Raw genomic sequence first — 27,741 nt, forward strand, 5'->3', positions numbered from 1 at the left:
TTGGCAGATATGCACACTGCTATGTTTGGAGGAAAAAGAGCACTGTACACCAACACCAAAACCTCATCCCAACTGTGAAGCATGGTAGGAGCACCATGGCTTGGGGCTGCTTTGCTGCCTCAGGGCCTGGGCAGCTTGTATTTGTTGAGGAAACAATAAATTCAAAATTGTATCAAGACATTTCCCAGAAGAATGTTAGCAGTCCGACAGCTGAATCTTAATAGAAGTTGGGTGATGCAACAAGATAATGATCCAAAACACAAGAGTAAATCAACAACAGAATGGTTAAAAAAGAAAATTTTCATTTTGGAATGGCCAAGTCAGAGCCCAAACTTTAACCCAATTGAGATGCTGTGGCATGTCCTAAAGAGGGCTGTTCACGCAAGGTATTCCAAAAATCTTGATGAATTGAAAGTTTTGCATGGAGGAATGGTCTAAAATTCCTCCTCGCTGTTGTGCAAGTCTGATCAACAGCTACAGGAAATATCTGAGGGAGGTTATTGCTGCTAAAGGAGGTTCTACCAGTTATTAAATAGAAGGGTTCACATACTTTTCCAGTCTGGATTGTGAATGATTAAACGATGTGCTCAATAAAGACATGAAAAGCACAATTGTTTGTGTATTATTGTGACTTAGATGAAGATCAGACCACATTTTATGAGTAATTAATGCAGAAAACGAGGTAATTGCAAAGGGCTCACAAACTTTCTTGCAATCTATATATGTTAAAACGTTTGCACAGTACTGCATGTTACACAAATTACAAATCAATGGAATTTGCTCAGATGAGTGGAGCCTGACAACATTCAGAACTACTATTTGACCAGCATCCCATCCATTCTCTCTAGCGTCTGCAGTGTACACCAACCATTTTATTCACCAAACTTATTCCAACAGCAAATGACCACATCAATCTCTACCACCAAGGGGAATACGGAGAAAAGGGACAACAGAGATACCACCATCATCTGCAGTTTTACCAATCAGACATCATCCAGAGGTGGAAGTGGATGGGTGTAACTTCTGCCTCACTGGGTCTAAATCCTCATCTCCTATCCAATAGAGAGGTGAGAATACCTTCATCTCAAGGGCAACAGCAGGTCAAAGGATGGATCACCAATACTTTCAGGAACAACTAAAGTTAGGAACTAAATGCTGCCTTGCCGACAATGATCAAATCCTGAAAAATGAACAGGTAAAAGTTAAAGGGCACAAAATAAAGTTTTATCTTGTGTGATATTGAGCAGAAGATCAATCTTCCCATACTGACAAGAGACCAGATTAGAGAGGCCATTATCTTACTCTGTTGCAAACATCATGATCCTGAGGAATTAAATCTTATGAACTGCAGATGAAATTTCCTATGTGTATTTTCTCCACACTCTTACCCTCAAACCATTATAAATTATCACCGCCTACTCTTTCACCCCTCGGGCTTCAAAGGAAGAACTACAATTAAAATAAGTTTATCATGCATCTTGGAATTTACATTAAAAAAAAATCAACTATTGAGGACATTTTCAAAAGGTAGTGCCTCAAGCTAGCACGTATCGGTAAGGACCCTCACCATCCAGGACATGCCATCTTCTCATTACTACCAGAGGTGGTACAGGAGCCTGAAGACACAGACTCAATGTTTCAGAAACAACTTCGTCCCCTCTGCCAGAGTTCTGAACAGTCCTTAAACCCATGAATACTACCTCACCATTTTGCTCTCTTTTTGCACTGTTATATTTCTCATTGCAAGTTTTTTAATCTATCACATTGTCAGTGATAATAAACCTGATTTTGAGAAATCCATTATGAGCCTGTGAAATCATATCTAGCTTGTGAAGTAATTAATCTGATCTGTTAAAAAGGTGTAACTTTCCACTGCCCGCTCCCCAGCTCCTCGGTACGAATAGGTATGCAGATCCAATGGTCAACTGGCCATTCCCTAATCAAGGTCACTTTCACCATGACTACAAGCACCTGGGAGCAGTGAAAGTAACACGCACACTCAACTTGTCTGGATGGCAGCAAGGACACCTTCCGGTAACAACAACCTCCAACACCAATATCAAATGGCCTTTACTGACAGTTGGGTCACTCTTGACACGCTATTACACCCAAACATATAAGCAATTTCTGGAAATCTTCACCATGGCAAAATATAAAGATACTTCTGAGAAAAATCACTCATCTGAATTAAAATGTACTGTGTGGGTCTGAAAGCAGCCCAATAAGTTCTTGATTTTGGTGACATTGTCTTCCCAGCTGAAGGACTGATTCTTAAGCAACCTCCAATGTCTGGATTGTGAAACAATGTGCTGACCAATCAGGCAGCAACATGCACTTTTAGTAAAAAAAAATCCATTTAGAAGAAGCCACTATGTAATTTGGTGGCCTGCATCTAAGCATAATAGCCTCCAAATACATCAGTATTCTACATCTAAAGGTGGTAGTTTTCACTAAGACTACACATGATCATGTTCCCTCTTCTGGAATTCATGCCACTCACCACCAGTGGAAATATTTATTTATTTGGAGATATGGCACAGAATAGCACCACCAGCAACATACTGATTTAACCCTAGTCTAATTATGGGATAATTTACAATGACTAATTAACCTACTACCTGGTCTTTGGACTATGGAAGGAAACCCAGAGATTCCACAGCAAGTGCAAATGAACTCCTTACAGAGGATGCCAGGACTTAACTCCAATACACCAAGCCGTAATAGCATCCCGCTAACTGCTACACTACCATATCTAAAATCTACCCCTGCCATGCTCTCTTATGATCTCAATAACGTCAATCAGTGTTCAAATGGGGAATGAAATGCAACTCCTTTTTAGAAATGTGTGATAATTCTAGAAATTAAGCTGGTGAATATCTTTTGTTCTACTTTGAATGCTAGTAAAATCAAGATAAAGGACTAATTGCCTCCATATGCCTGATCTAACAACATTGTACCAAAGTCAAGACTAATCAACTTTGATATCAGCTTTAGGCTCAGATACCACTCTGATCAACCCTTGCCACTATCGGGGTGTTGAGGAGAGGGGTGGTTCCCAGGAGAGTGTAAATTAATCCTCGCTTAGTTATATTCCCCACAACACTAGAACACTACACAAGTGAGTGGCATGGTAGCGAAGCGGTATCATAATGCTTTACATCGCCAGCTAAGATCTGGGTTCCATTTGAGTCACTGTGCAGTGTACATTCTCCCAGTGATCGCGTGGGTTTCCTTTAGGTGTTTCGGTTTCTTCCCACATTCCAAAGACATGGGTTAGGGTCAGAAAGTTGTTGGCATGCTAGGTTGACTGCGGAAACACAGCGACACCTGCAGGCTGCTCAGCACAACCCTCACTGACTTGATTTGACACCAACAACATATGTCAATGGATTTTTAAAATGTATACGTTGGCAAATAAAGCAGTTTTTTTTTCCTAATCTTATCTTTTTAAGGCACTGGCATCTTTTAATCAACAAGATCCCCAGTTCAGCAAAACAGGAGAGCAAAGCAAAAATTTCAGGAAGAAAACTAACATGGTTCACATTCCCTTTTTATGGAAATTGGAATAATTCAATCGTTTGAAAATACTTCATTACCATATCCTTTTTTTGTGGGTGGAAGAAGGAACAATGCACATGATCCAGCTAAATAATCCAGTAATAATTTATTACAAATTTGTTCAATACAGGCCCCTGGTGACAGATTAAGTTTCTCCATAGTGTGAATCTCTAGTTATGCCTTTGTGATAGATTTGGAACTTGCACATTATGCTGGAATTAAGCTAACTGAATTACTTAAAAATAGTTAAAATTTGAAAACTAAACTGGAAATACAAAGGTCCACCTGCATTCAGGATTAATTTAAGTACACAACCTGCTTAAGAACTGTGTAAATTTTTAATGTTTTGCTTTTCTTAAGAAATCATTCAACAGGTCTAACACTAACTCAACAGGATAGCAGCAACTGTTTCACATTCCAGAAATTTCAGGTTATCAGTCCAATAGAAAACTTCGAACAGCCAGGAGTGGAAGGGACTGAAAAACCACAAGGGATGGGAAGGCAGAGTGGGAAACACAAAAGTGAATTCTCAATTTAAAACGTAAAAGGCAGATAAAACTTACTAGAACAGTCAACATTATAGCAACTCAACAGCCATCTGCAGGGCGTGTCGTGTGACGATGGTGGTGGGGAGGGAAAAAAAGGGGCCTGCACCTGGATTCATGCACGATGTAAAGTGTAGAATTAAATAAAAATAGGTATTAATTTATCTGCTGTGTATTGGCACGGAGACCAATCGGAGCAGCCACTTTTAGAGTGCGTTGGTACCAGTTTACTGCCGACGCAGGCCTTGGGTTTGCAAAGGCTGGCGGACAGCCACACCCCACTGATGGATCGAGAGGATTTCAGATGGTTATTTTTTTTCCCCCGTTGGCTGTTTGGTCGTTATGGTTGCCGGCAGAAACAGTAGAGAAGGGATGGTTGTTTATAAACAGCGTGCTGGGGTGCGCAGGAAAAGACCCAAACTTGTCGGTCCAGCGGTTGGCCATTCGGTTGCACACACTCACAGATACACGTGAATGCTGGACATTTGAAGTGTGAGGCGTTCGTTTAGAGTGGGACGTGCTGATCCCCTGATGTAGACACAACCAGTTGATTGGCTAATGTAGACTCGGAGAAGTGGACGGTCTCTGAAAGGGGGCAGGGGGTGAGTGCGTGGGTTTCAACTGCACATTTCATCAAAAGAAAAAAAAATGCACAGAAACACCAGTTACTATCTAACCAATGATGATGCATTTTCATTTAACTTAACTTTTCAATACATAGAAATACACACCAGTACGAGATTTAAAAAATCATCCAACACTGAATATACAGAACACAAAGAAAAAAAACTTTGTCACTTTTAAGTTTGAGCAGTCATATTACCAGTGTTGAATTGAAACATTCAATCTTTTCTGAACTCCAATTATTGCCCCATTTCCCTGTAAAAATTTTATGTTATGACATTGCTAACATCATAATATTGCCATATTGCTGTGTATTTTGGGTATAGACACAAACCCAAGCATGGTGACAAGTTGAACTATTGCAACCCCTATTTTCCAATAGCTACAAGTTATTGGGTCAAAATCCTCAAACTCTCTCTGCCCAGCAGCATTTTGGGTATACCCACACCTTAAAGACTGCTGTGGTTCAAACAGGCAGCTTACTGCCACCTTAAAAGGCAAGCAGGGATAAGTAAATAAGCTCAGACTGCAAATATTGAATATTCTTTTATAATAAGTCAATCAAAAATGGCCTTGGCCCAGCACTAATCCAGAAATAAAATATCTCTGAAATGTCTTAACTGGTCTTAGCTGAGGCAAAAGAAAATCCACTAACTGACCCAACAACTTCAAAGTAAGGACTAAGAGTGTTTGATGGCTCTGGCCCTATATTCACTAGATTTCAGAAGAATGAGAGGTGACCTTATTGAAACCTATTGGATGGTGAAAAGCCTTGACAGAGTAGATGTGGACAGGATGTTTCCTATGGAGGGAGAGTCTAAGACCAGAAGAGAGTGCCTCAGATTGAACAGATGAGGAGGAATTTCTTTAGCCAGAGAGTGGTGAATATGTAGAATTTAATGCCACAGGCAGCTATGGAAGTCAAGTCTTTATGTAAATTTTAAGGCAGAGGTTGATAAGGTTCTTGATTGGTTAGGGCATGAAGGGACACAGCGAGAATGCAGAAGATTGGGGATAAAAGGAGAATTGAATCAGTCATGTTGAAATGGTAGAGCAGATTCAATGGGCCAATTGGCCTAATTCTGCTCCTACATCTTATGGAATAAGTTAAAGACAGGGCTCATGCCCTTGATTACTAGCTAGTGACATTTTCTGATAGGATTGCTAGAAGTAACTGTTGTACTTTTTGCTGTGCAATGCTTTGAAGACAGACAAATTGGCTTGTTGGCCCTACAGTCAGCATTAACCTGAAGAGTGACAACTAAGAAAAATCATTAGGGTTGTGGCTTTTAAAAGGAACACCTAACATTGCAAAGATAATGAAACTTCCCACTGTTTGTTCCAAATTGTAGATTATTTTTTATATACCATTCATTAACAAGTACACAATTAAAGAAATTCATACTTCGCTGTTATAAAATTTAGAAACTTTTAGTCAGCACGTACAAAAACAGTAATTCAGCTTAGATTTACATATAATAAACTCTACATCCGTACAATGTTGTAGCCCGTTATGTTTTAGTTGTAAATATTTGATTGCACTTAGAGAGTGATTAATCTTACCAGTAAGATTAAACAGTCAGCAAAACATTGTGGGCCGAAGGGCCTGTACCTTGCTGTAAGTGTTCTATGAACTCCAAGAACAATCATTACATATAACACCAGCTATTATTTTTAATGGTTAGCCTAATACAATGCAATATGTAGCTGCTTGATTTCAATAAATTTCATTCAACATCGATATGATGGAAGTGGTGAACTCAAGTTAAAACTAGTAAACAATGTCTGAATAGCATTACTTCACTGATGTCCTAATTGAGAGGGAATGAACCAGGTGAATGATTCCAACATCTTTCTTTTAAACAATGTTAAAAAGTAGGTTAAGGCTTTCCACTAATAATCTGATGTCTGCTACTCATTTATTTTTGCCACAGTCATTTATCAAAGGATCATCTATGGAACCAGAAAGCAGAGTAGAGTGAATGTGAAATACATTCTTCGCATTAAGGGTTAAGTCTTGGAAGACCTTGGTGTCAAGTATGCACACTGTAGTTGAGGAAGGTTTTTAGGGGAGAATGGGGGTGAGGTGTTAGTAATTGCCCTCTTCCTCAAATAGAAAAGAAACATGAGAGGCAAGAGGATGTGTAAAGCATCACCTTGGGAAGCCTGGAGGACATCAATGACTTACTTTTAGCGGCAGAGCACATCCCTCCCAGAGTATATATAAAAAGCAGGAATAGAAAGCCACACTTTAACAGAAGGTGCAAGCACAGAAAGTGGGAATCATCATTCTCTACTTTGCCAGTGCCATTCGTATCAAGACTGGATCTTAGTATAAAATAAAATGCTGGAGATACTAAGCAAGGCAAGCAACACCTGGGTGAAAACAAGGGAAACAGAATTAACTTTTAAAATCATTACAGACCTAGGTTTGCATGAAAAGCTACCAACATTAAATGCCAATATGCCCTCCCCTTCTCTCCCCCAACAGATGCTACTCTACACTTGCTTCATTTTGTCTCCCTCAGATTTCCAGCACCTGCAGTATTTTGCTTTTGAGAATTTAAACTCTGACCTAGTCTTATGCTTCATTATTTATAGATGTTCAAGAAAAAGAACTTCATATCAATAAAAGTTTTTTGTTGTTTTCTTTCCTAGTTTCGCAATATGCTCTCCTGTGTCAGCGTAAATCACTGAATGTTTTGTCGATGTGACATTGTGATCTTACCCTTATTTATCATTCACACATCTCCAGATGAAGTGCACTAAATAGCTTTCAAGAACAGAGAGCTATCTTTTATTTTTAATCTTAATGGCGGAACAGGAATCTGAAGACCCACACTCAATGATTTAGGAACACCTTCTTCCCCTCTGCCATCAGATTACTGAATAGTCCATGAACTCTACTTTGTTATTCCTTATTTTTGGCTCGATTTAGTTTGTAATTTATTGTTATTTTTATATTTTAACACTATACTGCTGCCAGAAAACAGCGAGTTTCACGACACAAGTTAGTGATAATAAACCTGATTCTGACCTCAGAACAAGCCAGGCTGAAATCTACAGAATGCTTAACAGCCAGCAATTACAGCGCACTGTAGTGGAGGCACTCATTGGTCCTCTTGCATAGTATCATTGTGTCAGAAACAGAGGCATGAGTAAATGGTGGGTAAACAATGTTATAAAACAAAACCTCTAGATAAAATATTTTTGTCGGCAAGCAGCAATCTGCACAAGAGGTCACTTACTGGTAATGCAGCACAAGGTTTAAATAGAGCTCAGGTGACTTTCGGCTTTTTTTCAGCTGGCGGCAATCAGTGCAGAGCCAATAAAAGGAAAAGAAATGTACGCAGAGCAGCCATTGTGAGTGGGGCACTGTTAAGAGTGGTCTTGGCTTTGGCTCAACAAGCTTAGGCGAGAACAGGTTTGGGAAAGCATAGCCATGGTTCCAAGCAACAAGATTTCTCATGAGTACCTTTTCCTGTTAATACAGAACTGGTGCGCTGAGAATTAATCTGGAGGTAGTGGTATGTTTTTTGTATGAGACCTCGGAAATTTCAGAGACCCCAAGCTCCTTAGAGACCGTGTTAAGGAACCAGAGTGGCAGCTTGATGATCTTTGGCTCATATGGGAGCATGAGGTAAAAGATGGGAGCATAGGGAGGTAGTGACCCGAAGCTGCAGGAGGCAGGACCCTGATTGCCAGGATAGAGAAAGGGAATAGGCAGCCAGTGCAGAGCACAACCATGGCCATTTCCCTTAATAATAAGTATACTGCCTTGGACACTGTTTGGGGACTGTTTGGGGGGGGGGGGGGGGGGAGGTAAATGACCCACACGGGGAAGTCATAGTGTCCAAGTCTCTGGCACTGAGTCAGGCTCTGTGGCTTAGAAGGGAAGAGGAGAAGGAGAGGAGCAGTAGTGACAGGAGATTCCATAATTGGGGGAGCAAAAGCAGATCTGTGGATGTGAACGAGATACCCGGAAGGTATGCTGCCTCCCAGGTGTTAGGGTCAGGGATGTCTCTGATTGGGTCAAGGAAGAGGGTAAGTAGCCAGAAGTCATGGTACATACTGATACCAACGACATAGGTAGGAAATGGGAAGAAGTCCTGAAGAAAGGATATAGAGGTAGAAGGCTGAAAAGCAGGTCGTAATCTCTGGATTGATGTCTCTGTCATGCGCCAGTAGAGGGTAAAAAGATGTTTTGGTAGATGAATGTGTGTTTTAAGGTTTCAGGATTTCTGCATCATTAGGATCTCTTCAGGAGCCCAATGACCTATACAAAAAGGATGGGTTACACCTGAACCTGAGGGGGATCAATATACTTGCAGGCAGGTTTGCTATTGCTGTTGGGGAGGGATTAAACTAAATTGGCAGGGAGATGGGAATCAGAATAAGGCTGAGGATGGGACAGTTGCCATGCAAGTATACACAGTGTGTAGTGAGACTGAGAAAGACAGGCAGATAATAGGGCAAAACTGCAGTCATCGTGATGAGCTAGAGTGTAAGAGGCCAAAATCAATAACGGTAATGAATACAGGACTGAAGGTGCTATATTTGAATACATGCAGTATACAGATTAAGGAAGATGATCTTGTAGCACAGCTAGAGATTGGAATGTATGTCGTTGTGGCATCATCTCCCTATCTTGGCTGAAAAAAGATCATAGGTGGGGGCTTAACATCAAAGGGTACACGTTGGATCAAAAGGACAGCCAGATAGGTAGAGGGAGAGAGGTTGCTATATGGGTTTAAAAAAAAAATGAAATCAAACGCTTAGAAAGAGGTGACATGGGATCGGAAGGTGTAGAACTTTGAGAGTAGAGTTAAGAAACTGCAAGGGTGAAAAGACCGTGAACTGCAGCCAGAATGTGGGCTACAAATTACAACAGAAGATAGAAAATACATACAATAGGGTAATGTTATGATAGTCATGAAGGATTTCAATATGCAGGTAGATTGGTAAAATACGGTTGGTGCTGTACCCCAAGAGAGGGAATTCGTAGATTTAAGAGTAGCTTGTTGTTGAGCTCACTAAGGGAATAGTAATTCTGGATCAGGTGTTATGTAATGACCTAGATTTGATTAGGGAGCTTAAGGTAAAGGAATCCTGAGGAGACAGTATCATATTTTGATGCAATTCACCTTGCAGTTTGATAAAGAGAAGCTAAATTCAGATGTATCGTTACAGTGGAGTAAAGGGAATTACAGAGGAATGGCTGAGTTGCTGGCCAAAGTTGAGTAAAGGGAATTACAGAGGCATGGCTGAGTTGCTGGCCAAAGTTGATTGGAAGGAGACAATAGCAGAGAAGATGGCAGAACAGCAATGGCTGTTGCTTCTGGGGGAAATTCGGAAGGAACAGGAAAGATAAAGCCCAAAGTATTCTAAAGTGAGGTTGAGACAACCATGGCTGACAAGGGAAGTCAAAGCTAGAAAGGATGTTCTGGCAGAGGAAGTTGACGGGAGTGATCCCAGGAATGAAAGGGTTAAGATGAGGAGAGTTTGATTCTCGCTCCAGCTTAAAAGAATGGGGGGGGGGGGGGCGGCGCAGTGGGGAAGGGGAAATCACATTGAAATCTACCAAATATTGAAAGGTCTGGTGTGATGGATGCAGACAATGAGTTTCCTATTGTGAGTGAGTCTAAAACCAGAGGGCACAGCCCTAGAATTGAGGGGCACCCATTTAAAACAGAGATGAGGAAAATTTATTTAGCCAGAGGGTGGCGAATCTTTTGAATTCTTTGATACAGATATCTGTGCAGGCCAAGTCATTAGGTACATTTAAAGTGGTGGCTGACAGTTTCTTGATTAAGCAGGGCATCAACGGTTACAGGGAGAAGGCAGGAGAATGGGGTTGACATGATGAAATGGTGGAGCACACTCAATGGTACAAATGGCCCAATTCCCCTACGTCTTACGTTAATTTCCTTTAAGGTCTTGATAACTAAGCATCTACCCAACTGACTTCTGATTCTAACATTGGCTGCCTTGAAATTGCACCACAGAAGCACTATTTATACTAAATGAAAACAGAACCCAAGTAATTATATGTTGTTGCAATGCTCAGTAAAACATTATGGTGTGATACTGTGGTACTGAAACCCTTCCCCAAAGCTGTAAAGGACTGCAGAAATGATTTACTGTGGTCCTTAGATACTTTCTCATTGTGAAGTCCTTTACAGCACTTTGCCAATACTCCTTACTATATAACTGCATCTATTTCTATGAGATATCAAATGGATGAGATGACCAATTAAAGTTTTAAAGAGTTATGGGAGCTTGTTCAGTAAATGATCCTGATATAATAAAAATCCCCTCTCTGCCAAAAAAAAAATAGGAGTTTCAGAATTAGGATTTAATCTAGATTTCCAAATTTAATTCAGGAAAATCCAAGGTTTGATCTATTTCTTCACAATATATTGGAGGCAATTTGTAAATTTATGCTATGTGATTATGACTTTGTACACTGAATTAAATTAGCTGTTCAATAGGTTCAAAAGGTAGACTGAAGCAGCTAACATCAAAGCCATGTTGAAGATTATGGAATTTAATGTTGTAACAGAAAAAGGGATTAATATATTTATAAAACATAAAATCTCTAAAGAGTCAAGTGAATTTCAGATATTCAAATTTCCAAGGATTATACTGAAGTCTGCATTACTCTTGCTACGTGGAAAGAAATTTAAGATCTGACAGACTGCACTCACCCGCCAATAAAATGACATGGCAGTAGAAGTTCAGGGCAGCATTACCAAAACACTTACATTTTAATATTTATTTCCAAGGCTTGGTTTTCAGAATTACAGTAAGGTAGTAAACTAGAAGTCAGAAAATATTTAACCTTTTCAATGCTGACCACAGGCCCTTCTACACAATGGACTCCAGACATAGGGGTCCAACACATCTTTGTACCTGTTTTAGCTTCACACACAAGGTTGGGAGCGAAAAAGTATCGATGTTACCATGAATGGATCCACTCTCACCTAGAATAACGTCGCCGTGGTGGGCTGCGATAGCGATAATCATCGTAACGGGGACGTCTGTTCCAGGGTGGTGGTGGACCACGATAACGCTTCCTCCTTTCACCAGAAGACAACTCCACTCGGACACGAACCCCACACAAGGTTCTGTATTAATCAATAAAAGATGAACTGTTGGTATCTCTGAAGACAAAATAACATTGAAATGTTTCTCCCTCAAGAACCAAATCACAGCATGACAGAAGACAATGGCGTACACCGAATGATCAGGTCAGAGTGCTTCCAAAATTCACCACTGACATCTCAATAGACAGAATCACCATTTACTGCACAGCACCTAGCCAAGCAAGCCAAAAGTTCACTGGAGGCAATAGACTGCAGATGGTGGAATCTGAAAAAGAATAAACTGCTGAAAGAACTCGGCAGGTTAGGCAGCATCTGTGGATGCAAAAGGGCGGTTAATACTTCAGACGAGACCCTGCAACTAGGCTGAGCATGCAAAGAAGTTTGGATAGATGGGAGGGATATTGAGGGCTATGGTCCAGATGTAGGTCAATAGGACTAGGCACAATTACAACTGACATGGCCAAAGGGCCAGTTTCTGTGCTGTAGTGTTCGATGACACTATCCGTCCACGCCAACCATGGTGTCCAAGCAACTAGTCTCAATTTTCTGCATTCTGCCCATATACTCTCAATCTCCTGCATGAAAAAGTTGCTTTAATAAATTTACTATTATTTTGGTAGACTTTAAAAAAAAATTCGATATTTTAAAATGTTACATACCTGATTATTTTCCCATCATTAAATCTGTATTAGTTGTTTTACAATAGTTTGGGAGCTTGCCAAGCTTCACAAAAATAATTTGTAACAAAGTGTTATTGATCTAAAGTGCCTTTACATTTTAAATGCAATTGAAAATGTATGCCCATGACCTCTATTCCCTATTTACACCTCTGGAGTGTTTTGATGTCACTCTTGAGGTAGACAATCGAAGCAGAATGCTGCTAACAACCATTAACTCCAAATCCCAACTCTAATGTCTATCTAGTGCAATAGAAAAAAATTCATTCTCACTATCTCATGAAGGTCAGTTTATCTCTTACTCCCGTGACAAACCTATGAGTGCTAGCTTTAAATCTGCTGACCTTCCACTGTAGCAATCCTATCAGAGTTATGTCCTTCAAGAGGTTGACCAGACCTGTGGCCAGTATTCCAGATACGTGGCACAGCAGCACAGTGGTTAACACAATGCTTAACAGCCAGTGATCAGGGTTCAATTCCTGTTGCAGTTTGTAAGAAATTTGTATGTTCCTCCCGTGATTGCGTAGGTTTCCTCCCACATTCCAAAGCCACATGGGTTTGGATTAGTGAATAGTGGGCATGCTATACTGGTGCCAGAAGCACAGCAACATCTTTGGACTGTTCACAGCACATCTTTGGACTGTGTTGGTTGCTGATGCAAAAATGATGCATTTCACCTTATGCTTCAATGCACATATGACAAATAAAGTTAATCTAATTGGAAGTATAAATGCACATACGGATCTTTGGAATCAGACGCATGGAAACTGTAACCCATGAGTCCTATGAAAATCGCATTTCTATAAATGTGATTTTATGCTCCCCTTGCGATAAACATTGATGGTATTTTGTTTGTTGCACCTTCTGTACTATAAAGGAGCAGATCATGGGGAATATTACGCTTAAACTGTTGAGCTCATTACCAATTCCATACCTGCCATCCAATTCTCGCACAGCATCTGCTGCATCACGAGGATCCTCAAACTCTATAAATGCAAAGCCAGGAGGATTCCTTGCAACCCAGACATTCCTCAGGGGTCCATAGTAGCTGAATGAGCGCTCCAACTCTGTCTTGTTCCCATTGGTTCCCAGATCACCCACATAGACCTTGCAGTCAAGCGGGCAGGAATCACGGCGCATCATCGTTCAGCTGAATTCTTTTTAAAATAAGAACACAAATCCAACATTAAGAAGCACATCATTAATATCACAATGTTCAGAAGCGATTTTAATTTTGCTAATATAATACCCTGGCAAACGTTGCACCGCCAACGTAATGGTCTTTCTGTAGAAGCAGTGTTTAGGTTATGGTTAGAGGTAACGGGTGCTTTGGAATGTGAGCTGTCCCACTGAGGAGCAGGTTTCTGTGTTGTGTGCCTGACACCAGTGTGTTCTGGGGTCCTTTGTTTGGCAGAAGATGAAGAGAGAAGGATCACTGCAGGACTTGACCTGGTGGGGGACCGTGATGCGATGGAGCAAGGTGCCGAGGTTTACTGAGGATTGGTGAATATGCCTTTTAGAAGAGTTGAGCTCCAACTTGCTCACATTTGACAGTTTAATTATGATGGGCCCTTTTTGTTGTTTTTATTTCTTTACTAACCTTTTAATTAAGATTCATAAATACAACTTCTTCAGTCATATACAGATGTGTAGCAAATTACACAGTACCCAAACAAACCAGGGTTTGGGGTGGGGTTCACTAATATTAAAAAAAAGAAATTTAAGCTTTTAAACATGCACTAACGTGCTCAGAATCAGGGTTATTATTGTTGACATCATGAAATTTGTTTTGCGGCAGTACAGTGCAATACATTGAACATATTATAAATTACAAAAGTGCAAAAAGAGCAAAAATATTGAGGTGGTGTCCAAGGGTTCATTGTATGTTCAGAAATCTGAAGGTAGAGGGGAAGAAGCTGTCCCCAAAATGTTGAGCATGTACCTCCAGACTTCTGTACCTCCTCTCAGATGGTAGTTATAAGACAAGGGCATGTCCTTGGTGAAGGTCCTTAACAATGTATGCAGCCTAGTATTTTATCTTTGTTATTGTTTAAAAAAAGTAACAGAATTCAAACATGTACTTTGTCACATTTTAGGTTGGATTCAAATTTCCTACTCTGATTTTCAAACACATCTGCTGATAATCAACTTCAGCTAAACTGTGAAGTGAATCTTACATAAACTTGCAGTGCAATAAGCATTATTTCATATAGAGAAGTAGTACACCATTTCTGTCTTTCTGAATGCATCTTTATGTTAACAAAAGTGAATCACAGTAAAAAAAAACAAAATTATTCTGCCAATACCCCGTGCATAGAGAAACCCTCAAATTTAATTCTCTCACATGAAGAACTTAAGAGAAATACTTCATCCAAAGAATAAGGCTAAATTTAACCACAAGATTATTCAGATGCTGGAAATCCAGAGTAACACACTCAAAATGCTTCACCTTCTTATTCTGGCTTCTATGCTCTTCCTCTCCAGTCCCGATGTAAGCCCTCGGCTGAAATGTTGACTCTTTAACCCTTTCCACAGATGCTGCCTGACCTGCTGAGTTCTTCCAGCATTGTGTGTGTTAGTAAGGTTCAGTCTGGTGTTTTCCACGGATTATGGATAGTTAATGCTAATTTCTATTTGTTTAATGTCATCGTAACATTCAGGAATATGTCAAGAATCCCAGGAAACCCTGACAAGATTGACATGGTTTTTGGTATTCTGACATCTACAGCATTGCTTTCAACACAGATTTGACAAAGCAGAATACTATCTAACCTACTGCTTAATCTTTATTCCTACATATCCAACAGCAATTCAATTTTAATGAAGTGCTTATCATCACAGTAATAGTCTGAAATAGAAGTTGTCAAAACGTCATGCATTGTGGCTGAGATAACAGGGAGTGAGTAATTCTTTCAAGTCAGACAACATGAGAACACCTTCTGAATCCAATCTAATTAACGCCTACTTTATTAACACTTTTTCAAAAATTCAAACAGTAACATGCAATTATAAAGCTTTTGATGAAAAAAATGTGGGTAAACGTTTAGAGCTCAGACTTTTCCACACAATCTGTCTTGATATTAAGCAGTTATCAGAGAGCTGTATTCTGCCTTCAGCATTTCTTTCAATAACTTCTTACCAACAGATTTTGTGCAAGCCAAGTGGATACAGGTCAAACTTCCAAGTATAATTAGGTCTAAAGAAAATTCCACCCACCTTAAATCCAATCTCCGACACCATCCTTACTTTTATATTTACTTACAGACTGTAACCAATTACAAACTAAAATCAGTAATCAAGACTCTCTTCAAAAGGTGATGCCTCAAGAAGGCAGATCCATCATGAAGGTCCCCCACCAGCCAGGACATGCCCTCTTCATACTGCTACCAGCAAGAGCCTGAAGGCTCACACTCAATGTTTTAGAAAAGATTCTTCCTCTCTACCACTGCTTCACTATTTGCTCTTTTTGCACTAAAAAAATTTTTTCTTACTGTAACTTACAATTTTTCATGTATTGCACCGTACTGTTACCACAAAACAAATCTCACAAAATGTCTGTAATAATAAGCCTGATTCTGATTCTTATTTAATCTTTATTAAAAAACTTTGATTTCTGAATACCAAATTGAAAACAATCCCAGGAACTATTATAAACACAAGATATTCTGGAAATCCATAGTATCACAAACAAAATGCAGGAGGGACTTGGGTCAGGCAGCATCTACGGAGAGGAATGAACTGTTGATGTTTTGGACCGAGACCTTCCGTCAGGTCCTGATGAAAGTTCTTGGCCTGAAACATCAACAGTTTATTCCTCTCCATACATGTTTCCAGGAAACAGTTGTTCGTAAGACTTAAAATTAATAGTACACCTTTTAACACCTCAATAATGTCTCCACAACTTTTGTAGATGTATGACAGTGTTACTACTTTTCCATTTATACAAAAGACAGTAAAATATATCTTATACTTTAAATCACTACAGCTGAAAACTTGCAGCCCCCACTCAGAATGAGTAGTGTGCTTCAAAATTAGGTTATGGAGCACAATCACTGACTGAATCACCTGAAACACAGTGTGGTTACTATGTTCTAATCAGTGTCATTATAATTGACTCATATGGTAGCAAAGTTAGTGCAAACCTGACATATAGATTGAGAAAGTAATTTATGTAAAATGGGTAAGTTGCTCCACAAATTAAACTGCACAACTATCATCCACTTTAAAAATTACACTAATACTAACTGTTCCCTACATCCCAACTCCTGTTTACCCATCAGCTGGCTCACATAAGCTAGTTCCTGATTCAGTAACGTCTCAAGATTTAAACTCAGAAGGGGAGGCATCCTTCCACATCAATCTGTAGCCCACCTATTCCTACAAAAACTTTTGTCCTTCAATTCCTTCTCCCTACTCCCTTGGCCTAGCTTCTAAAGTAAATTACCAGTATACTCTTCTCCCTTCCTCAAGTCATTTCTATCGAAATGTCATTTCTCTGAACACCTCTAAGGGTCACTGTCAAATTTTGGTCAGTATCTTCTGCAAAGCGCTTTAGGGCTTACTAATTCACCCAAGGTGCTAAATGAATGCAAGTTGTTCTGTTGCTTCAACTGCCAATTGCCATCTCTGCACATTACTGATGTGGACACACTTGTATTATGAACAGTCTTGGGCCTCTAAGAAAAGATGCACTGACATTGGAGAGGGTCCAGACGAGGTTCACGAGATTGACAGTATGATAAGCATTTGATGGCTCTGGACCTGTATTCCTTAGAATTTAGCACAATGAGGGGTGATCTAAATGAAACATATCAAATATTGAAACACCTAGATAGAGTGGATGTGTAGATGTTTCCTTTCTTGGGGTGTCTAGGCCTCAGAAAAGAGAGACATTCTTTTAGAAAAGAGAGAAAGAGGAATTTCTTTAGCCAAAGGGTGCCACAGGTATGGAGGCCAAGTTATTGGATATATTTAAAGAGACATATAGGTTGTTGATTAGTAAGGGCATCAAAGGTTACGGGGAGAAGACAGGAAAATGGTGTTGAAGGGGACAATAAATCAGCCATGGTGGAATGACAGGGCAGACTCGATAGGCTAAATGGGCTAATTTGCCTATGTCTTATTGTTTTTGATTGCCATACGTAATGGCTTCCAGAAATGATGGCCTGTGCAGATGATCAAGGTTAAATTTACTGTTTATACAACACATTTAGTCAGCTGTGTGAGAAAACAGAATATGAGCATGATACTAAATAGCTATACAATAAAACACACCTTCACGTAATAAATAATAAAAAAAGAGTAAGCATGGGAATGTACAAAAGTCCAAGGAGCTGCTGCCTATGGCACACTGGAAAACTACATTAAAAGATTTGACAGTGCAGCTAACATTTAAGGAAACAAATCTGTTTACAAATATCCTTTAGGCAAATAAAACCCAAATGCAAGAGAAGCGCAGCCATGGCTATCAGGAGGTAGTAATAAATCAAGGACATAGACTTATGGCCAAAAAGAAATAACAGCCTGGGGATATGAAGGGGGAAAATCAGAATTCATGAAAGACCATGGTATTTTTAAGGGAAAATAATGTAGAATGAGAGCTGTTGGTGGGAAAAACAATCAAACAAAGGCAATAACTCCCACAGAAACAGAAAATGATCAATTAGTTCACATTAAAGACAGATAAATTACACTGAGGAATAAGGAAGTGGAATTACTTTTAACTAGTGTCGATGTTCACAACACCATAGAAAGATAATACAGGAATAGACTAAACAAGAAACTCAAAAATTAACATTATAGTTAATTGGATCAAGCGATAGTTAATCTTTAGAACCTACTGACCTATATCCTATGGTTTTGAAAGCGGTAAGTAACGGGCATAAAGGATACTCTAGTTGTCATCTCACTATATTCCATGGATTCTGGATGAATGCTGTAATCAAAATAACTCCAACATTGAAATGAGGGAGGAAAAAACTGGATTACCAAATGACATTAGTAGGGAAAACACCAGAATCTACCATTCAAGAAAAGTTAAAAGAATAAATATTAGGATTGATCAAAGTGAAATTGCCCTTCACAAGTTTGTTGAGTTGTTTTTCTGCTTTTTTGTATCACTGTCAGAATCAACAAATGCAAATTAGTTGGTATATTTGGACTCTGGAAAGCTTTTGATAAGGTATCATTCAAAGCATTGTTAAATAACCTTTGCAGAAGATTGGGTGATATACTAGCATGGATTGCTAGAGGTGGGAAGAGCTCAAAACATGGTGCCAGGCAAGAAATCTTTCCCTCAATTTCAACAAGGCAAAGGAGACGGTTATCGACTTCAGACAAACTCGCACCACTCACACCCCTTTCTACATCAACAGTAAGCAGTTTCAAATTCCTGGGAGTGCACATCTCAAACCACCTCTCATTATCCCAGAACATATTCTACACAATCAGAAAGCTCACCAAAGCCTCTACTTTCTAAGGCGGCTAAAGACAGCTGGATTATGCAGCGCATCTATACTCTTTGTCGTTCTACAAATGAACAGTAGAGAGCATCCTAACATGCTGCATGGTACAAAAACTGCACTGTAGCAGATAGGAAGGCTCTACAATGGGCGGCCAAAACTGCCCAATGCATCACCAGCACCAGCCTACCCACCAAGGACACACATGTAGAAAGGTGTCAGTAACATTGTGAAGGATCCCACCCACCCTGCTCATGGACTGTTTGTCCCACTTCCATCAGAAAGGTTATGTAACATCCATGCCTGAACAACCAGGCTCAAAAAAAGCTCCCTAGGCCTCCTGTCCCAAGATCCTCTCATATCTCTTTTGCCAATGCCTCCAACTTTCACCCTGCCCTCAAGTTTACCTGGTCCATTTCCAACAGCTCCCTCCCCTTTCTAGATCTTTCTGTCTCTATCTCTGGAGACAGCTTACCTACTGATGTCTACTATAAGCCTACTGATTCTCACAGCTATCTGGACTATTCCTCTTCTCACCCTGTCTCTTGCAAGAATGCCATCCCCTTCTCGCAATTCCTCCGTCTCCGCCGCATCTGCTCTCAGGATGAGGCTTTTCATTCCAGGACGAAGGAAATGTCCTCCTTTTTTAGGGGCTTCCCTTCCTCCACCATCAACTCTCAAACGCAGCTCCCCCATTTCACGCACATCTGCTCTTACTCCATCCTCCTGCCAGCCTCCGGATCCAACATATAATTCTCCGTAACTTCCGCCACCTCCAATGGGATCCCACCACGAAGCACATCTTTCCCTCCTCCCCCCCCCCCCGCTTTCCGCAGGGATTGCTCCCTAAGCGACTCCCTTGTCCATTCGTCCCCCCCCCATCCCTCCCCACTGATCTCCCTCCTGGCATTTATCCTTGTAAGCGGAACAAGTGCTACACATGCCCTTACACTTCCTCCTTCACCACCAGTCAGGGCCCCAGACAGTCCTTCCAGGTGAGGCGACACTTCACCTGTGAGTTGGCTGGGGTGATATACTTCGTCCGGTGCTCCCGATGCGGCCTTCTTTATATTGGCAAGACCCGACACAGAATGGGAGATCATTTCGCTGAACACTTACTCTCTGTCCACCAGAGAAAGTAGGATCTCCCAGTGACCACACATTTTAATTCCACGTCCTATTCCTATTCTGATATGTCCATCCATGGCCTCCCCTACTATAAAGATGAAGTCACACTCAGGTTGGAGGAACAACAGCTTGTATTCCGTCTGGGTAGCCTCCAACCTGATGGCATGAACACTGACTTCTCAAACTTCCACTAATGCCCCACCTCCCCCTCGTACCCCATCTGTTATTTATTTATATACACACTTTCTTTTTCTCCCTCTGTCCCTCTCATTATACCCCTTGCCCATCCTCTGGCCTTCCCCCCTCCCCCTTTTCTTTCTCCCTGGGCCTCCTGTCCCATGATCCTCTCATATCCCTTTTGCCAATCAACTGTCCAGCTCTTGGCTCCATCCCTCCCTCTCCTGTCTTCTCCTATCATTTTGGATCTCCCCCTCCCACTTTCAAATCTCTTACTATCTCTTCTTTCAGTTAGTCCTGACAAGGGTCTCGGCCCGAAATGTCGACAGTACCTCTTCCTAGAGATGCTGCCTGGCCTGCTGCGTTCACCAGCAACTTTTATGTGTGTTGCTTGAAATTCCAACATCTTCAGATTTCCTCATGTTTGCAGGCTCAAAAAGAGTTACTTTCCCCAAGCAGCAAGGATAATCAACATATCCACCCACTAACCCACCCCTCAACAGCCCCCACCACCACTACTTTATAATTTCCTCCTATGCCTGGTGTCACTTTATGAACATACAATTAATCTATAAATCAATTATACATTTGTATAAGATGATGAGAGGCATTGATCATGCGGTTAGCCAGAGGCTTTTTCACAGGGCTGAAATGGCTAACACAAGGGGGCATAGTTTTAAGGTGCTTGGAAGTAGATACAAGGCGGGATGTCAGCAGAAAGTTTTTCCACACAGAGTGGTGGATCTGTGGAATGCACTGCTGGCGACAGTGGTGGAAGCACATACAAGAGTCTTTTAAGAGACATGAAGGTATATGAAGCTTAGAAAATTAGAGGGTAATTCCAGGCAATTTCTAGAGTATGTTACATGGGCAGCACAACATTGTGGACCAAAGATGAAACTCAGCAGGTCAGGCAGCACCCTATGGAAAAGTGCACACAGTTGAACTTGCAGGCTGAGACCTTTCTTTTAAGCTATTTCAGGTATTTATACTTAGCATGCTTTTTTTAAACTATTGTGTTCTTTGACTTATTAATTATGCTGCATCAGATACAGAGCAGCAATTTTTTCATTCTCCTGTACATTTGTGTACTGGAAATTATGTTAAACAATACTGAGTCTTGAGAACTGAAAAGAACAAAGCACAGAAAGAGCAACAACGTGCTGAGGGAACTCAATGGGTCATGCAGCATCTTGGAAAAAAGCTGTTGAAGCTTTGAGTCTTTATGCTACATCAGGACTGATAATGAAATGGTTAGCACAAAGAAATGATGAAAATGGATTCTGAGCCGATCGGTGGGCTAGATGACAGGCAGATAGTGCCTGGTGCCAGATAGGGGAGGTGCTCCATATTCCAGCAACCGCAGTCTCGTGCCTCCTGGGAAAAAAAATCATGTTTGTGTTTGGAAACAGATGCTTGTGAGATGCTGCACGAATGTGTTAGTGAAATCCAGTTGTGCACCATTATATACACAAGAAAGTCTGTGGATGCCAGAAATCCATAGCTACAACGTTCCGGAGGAACTTAACAGGTCAGGCTGCACCCATGGAAAGGAATAAAGAATCAATGTTGCAGGCTGAGACTCTTCATCAAGACTGGGAAGGAATAGGGAAGAAGTCAGAATAAGAAAGTAGGGGGAGGGGGAAGGAGTACAAGCAGGCAGGTGATGGGTGAAACTAGTTGAGGGGAAAGTAGGTAGTTGAGAATAGGAATGATGTAAGAAGATGGGAGGTGATAGGTGGAAGACCATAAGATTATAGCAGCAAAATTAGACCATTCAGCCCATCAAGTCTGCTCTGTCATTCCATCATGGCTAATTTATTATCATTCTCCTGCCTTGTCCCCATAACCTTGACAACCTGATTAATCAAGAACATATCAACCTCCGCTTTAAATATACCCAATGACTTGGCCCCCACAGCCCTCTGTGGCCATGAATTCTAGATTCACCACACTTTGGCTAAAGGAATTCCTCCCCATCTCGGTTATAAATGGACATCCCTCTAGTCTGAGGCTGTGCTCTCCAGTCCTAGAAGAGGTACAGGAGTGAAGGAGGAAAGTGATGGGAAAGAAGAGTGAACCGTGGGAGAAAACAAATGACAGGCACCAGAAATAGGCAAGAAGGAAATGGGGAGAGCCAGAATAGGGAATGGAAAGGGGTGTGGGGGAAGGAAAGAAACTACAGCAAGCGAGAAAAATTGATGTTCATGCCATCAAGTTGAAAACTACCCAGACAGAATATGAGGTGTTGCTCCAACCTAAGAGTAGCCTCTTTGTGGCAGTAGAGATTTTGCTGGGTTCCTCCCCCTTCCATTCCAGTCCTGGTGAAGGATCTTGGCTCAAAACCTACACTCTTTATTCCACTCCATAGATGCTGCCTGATCTGTGTGCTCCTCCAGCATTTTGTGCGTGCAAAACTGGGATGAAAAGATCAAATACGACAAAACCAAATTTGCTGGTAACACAAAAGTGGGCAGCAGTGAAGATGCAGAAAGGCTTCGGGCAATATACAAAGGTCAAGTCAATGTGCAGTGATGTGGCAGATAAAATATAAACTGGAAGCATGGGAGGTCATCGACTTAGAAAATTAGCAATTCCTGTTTCTAAATGAGACAACTGAAAGGTGCTGATGTTCAGAGAATGCTCAGTGATGTTCTACATAAATCACTAAAAATTAACTCGCTAGTAAAGAATGTTTTACTGTTTGCAAGAGGATAAGACTAGAGATGATTTAATTATATCCAGCACTGGAATAGCATGTGGATGTCTCAACTTAACAAATGAAGGGTAAAGGGTTGATGTTAGCAAATGTTCAATAAACCAACTCCTGGCATGACTTGGGGATATTAAAGCAGACTAGACATATATTCTGAACAGTATATAAAAAAATCTTCATCCAAAACTCAGTCAACCTTAGGAATTCTTTAATTAGAGCGTGTGCAGGATCAGTTGCTGATAACATTCAGAAGAGATTTAAATACTTTTCGAAATTGAATGAAGCCAAAACAAGTTCAGTTTATTGTCACTCACAGGTATATAGCCCCATAAGTAGCATTCACAAAAAACAAATTAAATGTAAATTGTGAGGACTGCTAAGAGAATCAGTCTCTCTTCTTCATATCCGATAAATCTATCAGCACTGCATATGCAGGGCCCTTAACATCATCAATGCACCCTCCCATCCGTCCAATGATCTCTCTGAATCCCTTACCATCAGGCCAGAGGTACCAGCATTAGGACAACTGTTAGGATAATTATTTATAGAGCACTTTTCACACAGACGTAGTTCAAAGTGCTTTACTATTGAATAAAAGTACAAACTTGAAAATTAGAAAATAATCATGAAAATAATAAGACAAAAAGATATTAGATAAAAGCAAAGATAGATGGGCTTTGAGCTGCCGTTTAAAAGTGTCCACTGAGTCTGTATCCCTTATACTTTTAAGTATTCCAGTTTAGGCATGCAGTTGAAAAAACCTGATCATCTTTGGAGGGAGACGGTTTACATTTAAGAGATAGATGGAAGAAGACCCCAAAACAATTCCGTGATGTACTCACTCCAGTCCCAGACCATTAAGAGCTTTAGAACTAAGTAAGGGAACTTTATAATCAATTCTAAAAGGTACAGGAAGCCAATTCTAAGTATCTAGTATAAGAGTGATGAGGGTTTTAACTAAAACCCTCATCCTGGTTTTAGTTAAAAGTCTAGCAGCAGTGTTCTGAATTGGTTGGATGTTTGTCAATAGATTGTTTTGGAAGGCCAGTCAAAAAATGCATTGGAGTAATCTAAGTCTATTCAATACTAAGGCTTGAATTAGTTTTTCAGCATCATTACATGACAGAAATAAACATATCTTTACATATCTTCTCAAGTGTAGAAATGCTGCTCTGGTCACTTTATGTGGGATTTAAAATTCAAATCTGATTCAAGGATAACACCCAGGCTTGTTACTTCTGATTTTACAAGGGGAGCAAAGTTCCCAAGTTTATCTCTTTTTGGCTTTGGGACCAGTTTTATCTTCATATAGTTTTAGGAAATTATTGCTCATCCACTTATTCTAGCCTTACCAAAAATCAGGGTGTTATCATCAGACCCAATCAAGACATACAATTGTGTTTCATAAGCATACTGGGGGAAATCAAATATAAACTCTCTAATGATGTCTCCTAAAGGCAGCATATATAAAGGTACATCATACCTCTTAGAAAATTGGTTTCCAAGACAATCCAGTTCCCAAGGCAATCTAGGAGAATGTTGTGGTCAATTGTGTTGAAGGAAGTACTCAGATTTAAGAATTAGAACTGAGAATGCTGGCATTAGTGCTGAGTCCAAAGTTGCTGACAATTTTGGTAAGGGCCACCTCCGTGCAGTGGCTTGTTCTAAAACTTGCCTGAAACTTTTCTAGAATATTGTTCCCATTCAAAAAGTTGTTGAATTAGTTGAAAATGACTTTTTCAAGCATCTTACCCATGAAGGGAAATTTAGATATAGCCCTATAGTTAGCTGTACCTCATTATCGAGGTTTGACTTTTTAAGTAGGGGTTTGACAGCTGCTGTTGTGAAGGTATCAGGGAAAAAGCCAGTTTCTAGAGATGTGCTAATAATTTTCTTAACAGAATTGAAAACACTATTATTAAGAGTCCTTAAAAGGTGCAGTAGGGACAGAGTTGAAACAGCAAATCAACTATTTACTCTTAGTTATAACCTTATGCAGTTCTGAACTGAAAAAACTTATAAATTTTGACATGGTTACCCTCTTTTTGAGGTTGACTATAGAGGTTCCCAATATCTGCATCTATACTCTCCCTAATGGAATTAATTTTGATGACAAAAATATTACAAACTCATCACATTTCATAGTAGATGCGTGACTAAGGACATTATAGGTTGGAGCAGGGTTCAACAGCCAATATCTTTGAAATGTCACTATCCTCTGTAATAATCTTGGAAGAAGGTGTTCTTGCAGTGCTACTAGCGTTAAAGGAGCCTAGTTTTTCCAATGAAAATACTACAGTGGATTTCTAGAATAGAACAGACCTTTATCGTCTTTGCTTAAGACGAGATTGCAGTGCGACCCCAGTCGTGCAAGATATTTACAATGCATGCGGTACAGTTTAATTGAAAAAATATTTACAATTACATATTCTAGTCCAGTTTTCCTCCATTTTCACTCAGCTACTCTGCATGATCCTGAGTTCATGGACAACATTCTGATTTCACATATGTGGTTTCTTTTTAATCGTAAATGGGGCCACTGCACTTATTATAATTGTCAAGTTATTGTTGAAAGGATCAATCATTTCAATTTACTGAGCAGTTTAGGGTCACATGAGTCAGATAAACTAGCCTGCTCAGAGAATCTAAGTGGAGTTGCAGCATCAAGAACATTTTTTTAATCTATAATTTCTTTCATGATCTTGATTCCAGACATGAGGGCATAAAAAAATACACAGAAACAACCAGACACAGTGGTATCAGACAGAGAGGCATTAGTAATGACAAAAGGGTTAAATATTATTAAGTGTATTTCCAAATCAATGGAGTGGGCTCAGTGACGTGTTGGGTAAGACCTAGGCTCCGGAATACAGCTGGCAGAGTGAGCATTTGAGAGATCATTAATAGGAATATTGAAATCATGAGATAAGAATCCTGTCATAGTTCACTATAATAGAGGAGAAAAATTGAGAATTATGAGAGAAAGCAGGCATTAGGAGTGATAAACAGTGCAGAGGACAAGATCCATACCAAAATTTTAAACATATACTGTACCTCAAAATTTGAAAAACAGCTTTCAATGAGAATGAGATGGGAAACAGCTTCTTTCACAAGACACAAGACTACTGAACTCCCTGCCACCACCCCAGATTTCATCAGGTGCCAGAGTTTACTTTTTAAACTTGCATCTTAAATGCACAGTATAGCCAGATATTTATGGCAATATTAATTTAAGTTTGTGTGCGAGTTATATTACTATGTTGTGCACATAAGCCCCGAGGAAAGTTGCATCGTTTCACTGTACATATGCACGTGGTTGAACTACATAAACTTGAACTTGGAAAGAGGCAGCCTAAAAAAGTGGGTGAAACACGGGGGAAGAATGTGTGAAGCAAAGATGAAGGTAGTAGGATTGTGAAACAAGGGGGAAGGGCAAACAAGCAAGGCAGAACAGATCGTAAACACAAAATACCCTGCAGATGCTGGGGTCAAAGTAACACGCACAACACGCTGGAGGAACTCAGCAGGTCGGGCAGCATCCGTGGAAACGATCAGTCAACGTTTTGGGCTGGAATCCTTCGTCAGGACTGAAGACGGAAGGGGCAGGGGTCCTATGAAGAAGGTGGGGGGAGGGTGGGAAGGAGAAGGCTGGTAGGTGCCAGGTGAAAAACCAGTAAGGGGAAAGATCAAGGGGTGGGGGAGGGGATAGGCAGGAAAGGTGGAGGAATAGGGGAAAGCATAATGGGTAGTAAGAGGCAGAACCATGAGGGAGATGATAGGCAACTGGAGGACGGGGCAGAGTGAAACTGGGATGGGGGAAGGGGGGGAATCCGTCTCCTTCTACTACCCATTATGCTTCCCCTATTCCTTCTTCACCTTTCCTGCCTATCCCTCCCCCACCCCTTGATCTTTCCCCTTACTGATTTTCCACCTAGAACCTACCAGCCTTCTCCTTCCCACCCTCCCCCCACCTTCTTTATAGAAGCCCAAAACGTTGACTGTTCGTTTCCATTGATGCTGCCCGACCTGCTAAGTTCCTCCAGCGTGTTGTGCGGGCAGAACAGATGTAAAGATGGAAGCCATTTAATAGGTATAAAGGAGCATGGAGGGGGGAGCTGAGGGCCAAAGGGGGGGAGGGCTACAAGGGGGAAGGAAAAGACTACAAGCGGGCGCAAGGAGATAGGGAAGGGCAGGAGTATAAAGGTGGGAAACAAATGGGTATACCGGGGTGTAAGGAGAACAGGAATGGTGAACACGGGGGCGTAAAAAGGCCTCAAGCAGCAACGTTGGGTCCGCGCTCCTCCTGGATTACAACGGGACTGCGGTCACTGCTCTTCCCTCCCACTGATGTGTTGCGGACCATCACCGCTCCCGAAGCCGCCCATCCCTTCACGATAGGCCTCACCTGCCGTCCACGACTTTTTCGCGTTCAGATCTCTTGCCTCCTAAACTCCCTCTCCGAACCTCACCACAAAATGGCGGCCGACGCTGCCCACTTTGATGGACGGCGGCTTGAACCAGTCAGAAGTCGTCCAGTTTCAAATTAACCAATGGTAGCTTCGATGCCTTGACGTATGCATTTTTGATTGGGTTGTTGTTTGTACCTATCTTCTGTCAAGTCGTCAGTCTTCCCGCCTTAGCTCAACCAATCAAGCTTCGCGGTCGCTATGTGACGTCTTTTGGTGATTGTAGAAATTGTGAAATGGCGAATGATGAGAGTCAAGGGCACGTGTACATAGTATTCTCAGT

General features: G+C 40.8%; 1 protein-coding gene across 1 annotated transcript in view; it reads right to left on the reverse strand.

Moving 5' to 3' along the window:
* Nucleotides 1-27,487, reverse strand: part of LOC140204935 (serine/arginine-rich splicing factor 3-like) — a 37,713-nt gene extending 10,226 nt beyond the window's left edge. The window contains exons 1-3 of the mRNA XM_072271917.1: nt 27,398-27,487; nt 13,445-13,667; nt 11,711-11,854 (exon numbers count right to left, since the gene is read on the reverse strand). Of these exons, the coding sequence (XP_072128018.1) occupies nt 11,711-11,854; nt 13,445-13,653 (353 nt within the window). The 5' untranslated portion in view covers nt 13,654-13,667; nt 27,398-27,487. The remainder of the gene's footprint in view (nt 1-11,710; nt 11,855-13,444; nt 13,668-27,397) is intronic.
* Nucleotides 27,488-27,741: the final 254 nt, after the last annotated feature.

This window comes from Mobula birostris, chromosome 11 (genome assembly GCF_030028105.1).
Source record: "Mobula birostris isolate sMobBir1 chromosome 11, sMobBir1.hap1, whole genome shotgun sequence".
NCBI lineage: Eukaryota > Metazoa > Chordata > Chondrichthyes > Myliobatiformes > Myliobatidae > Mobula > Mobula birostris.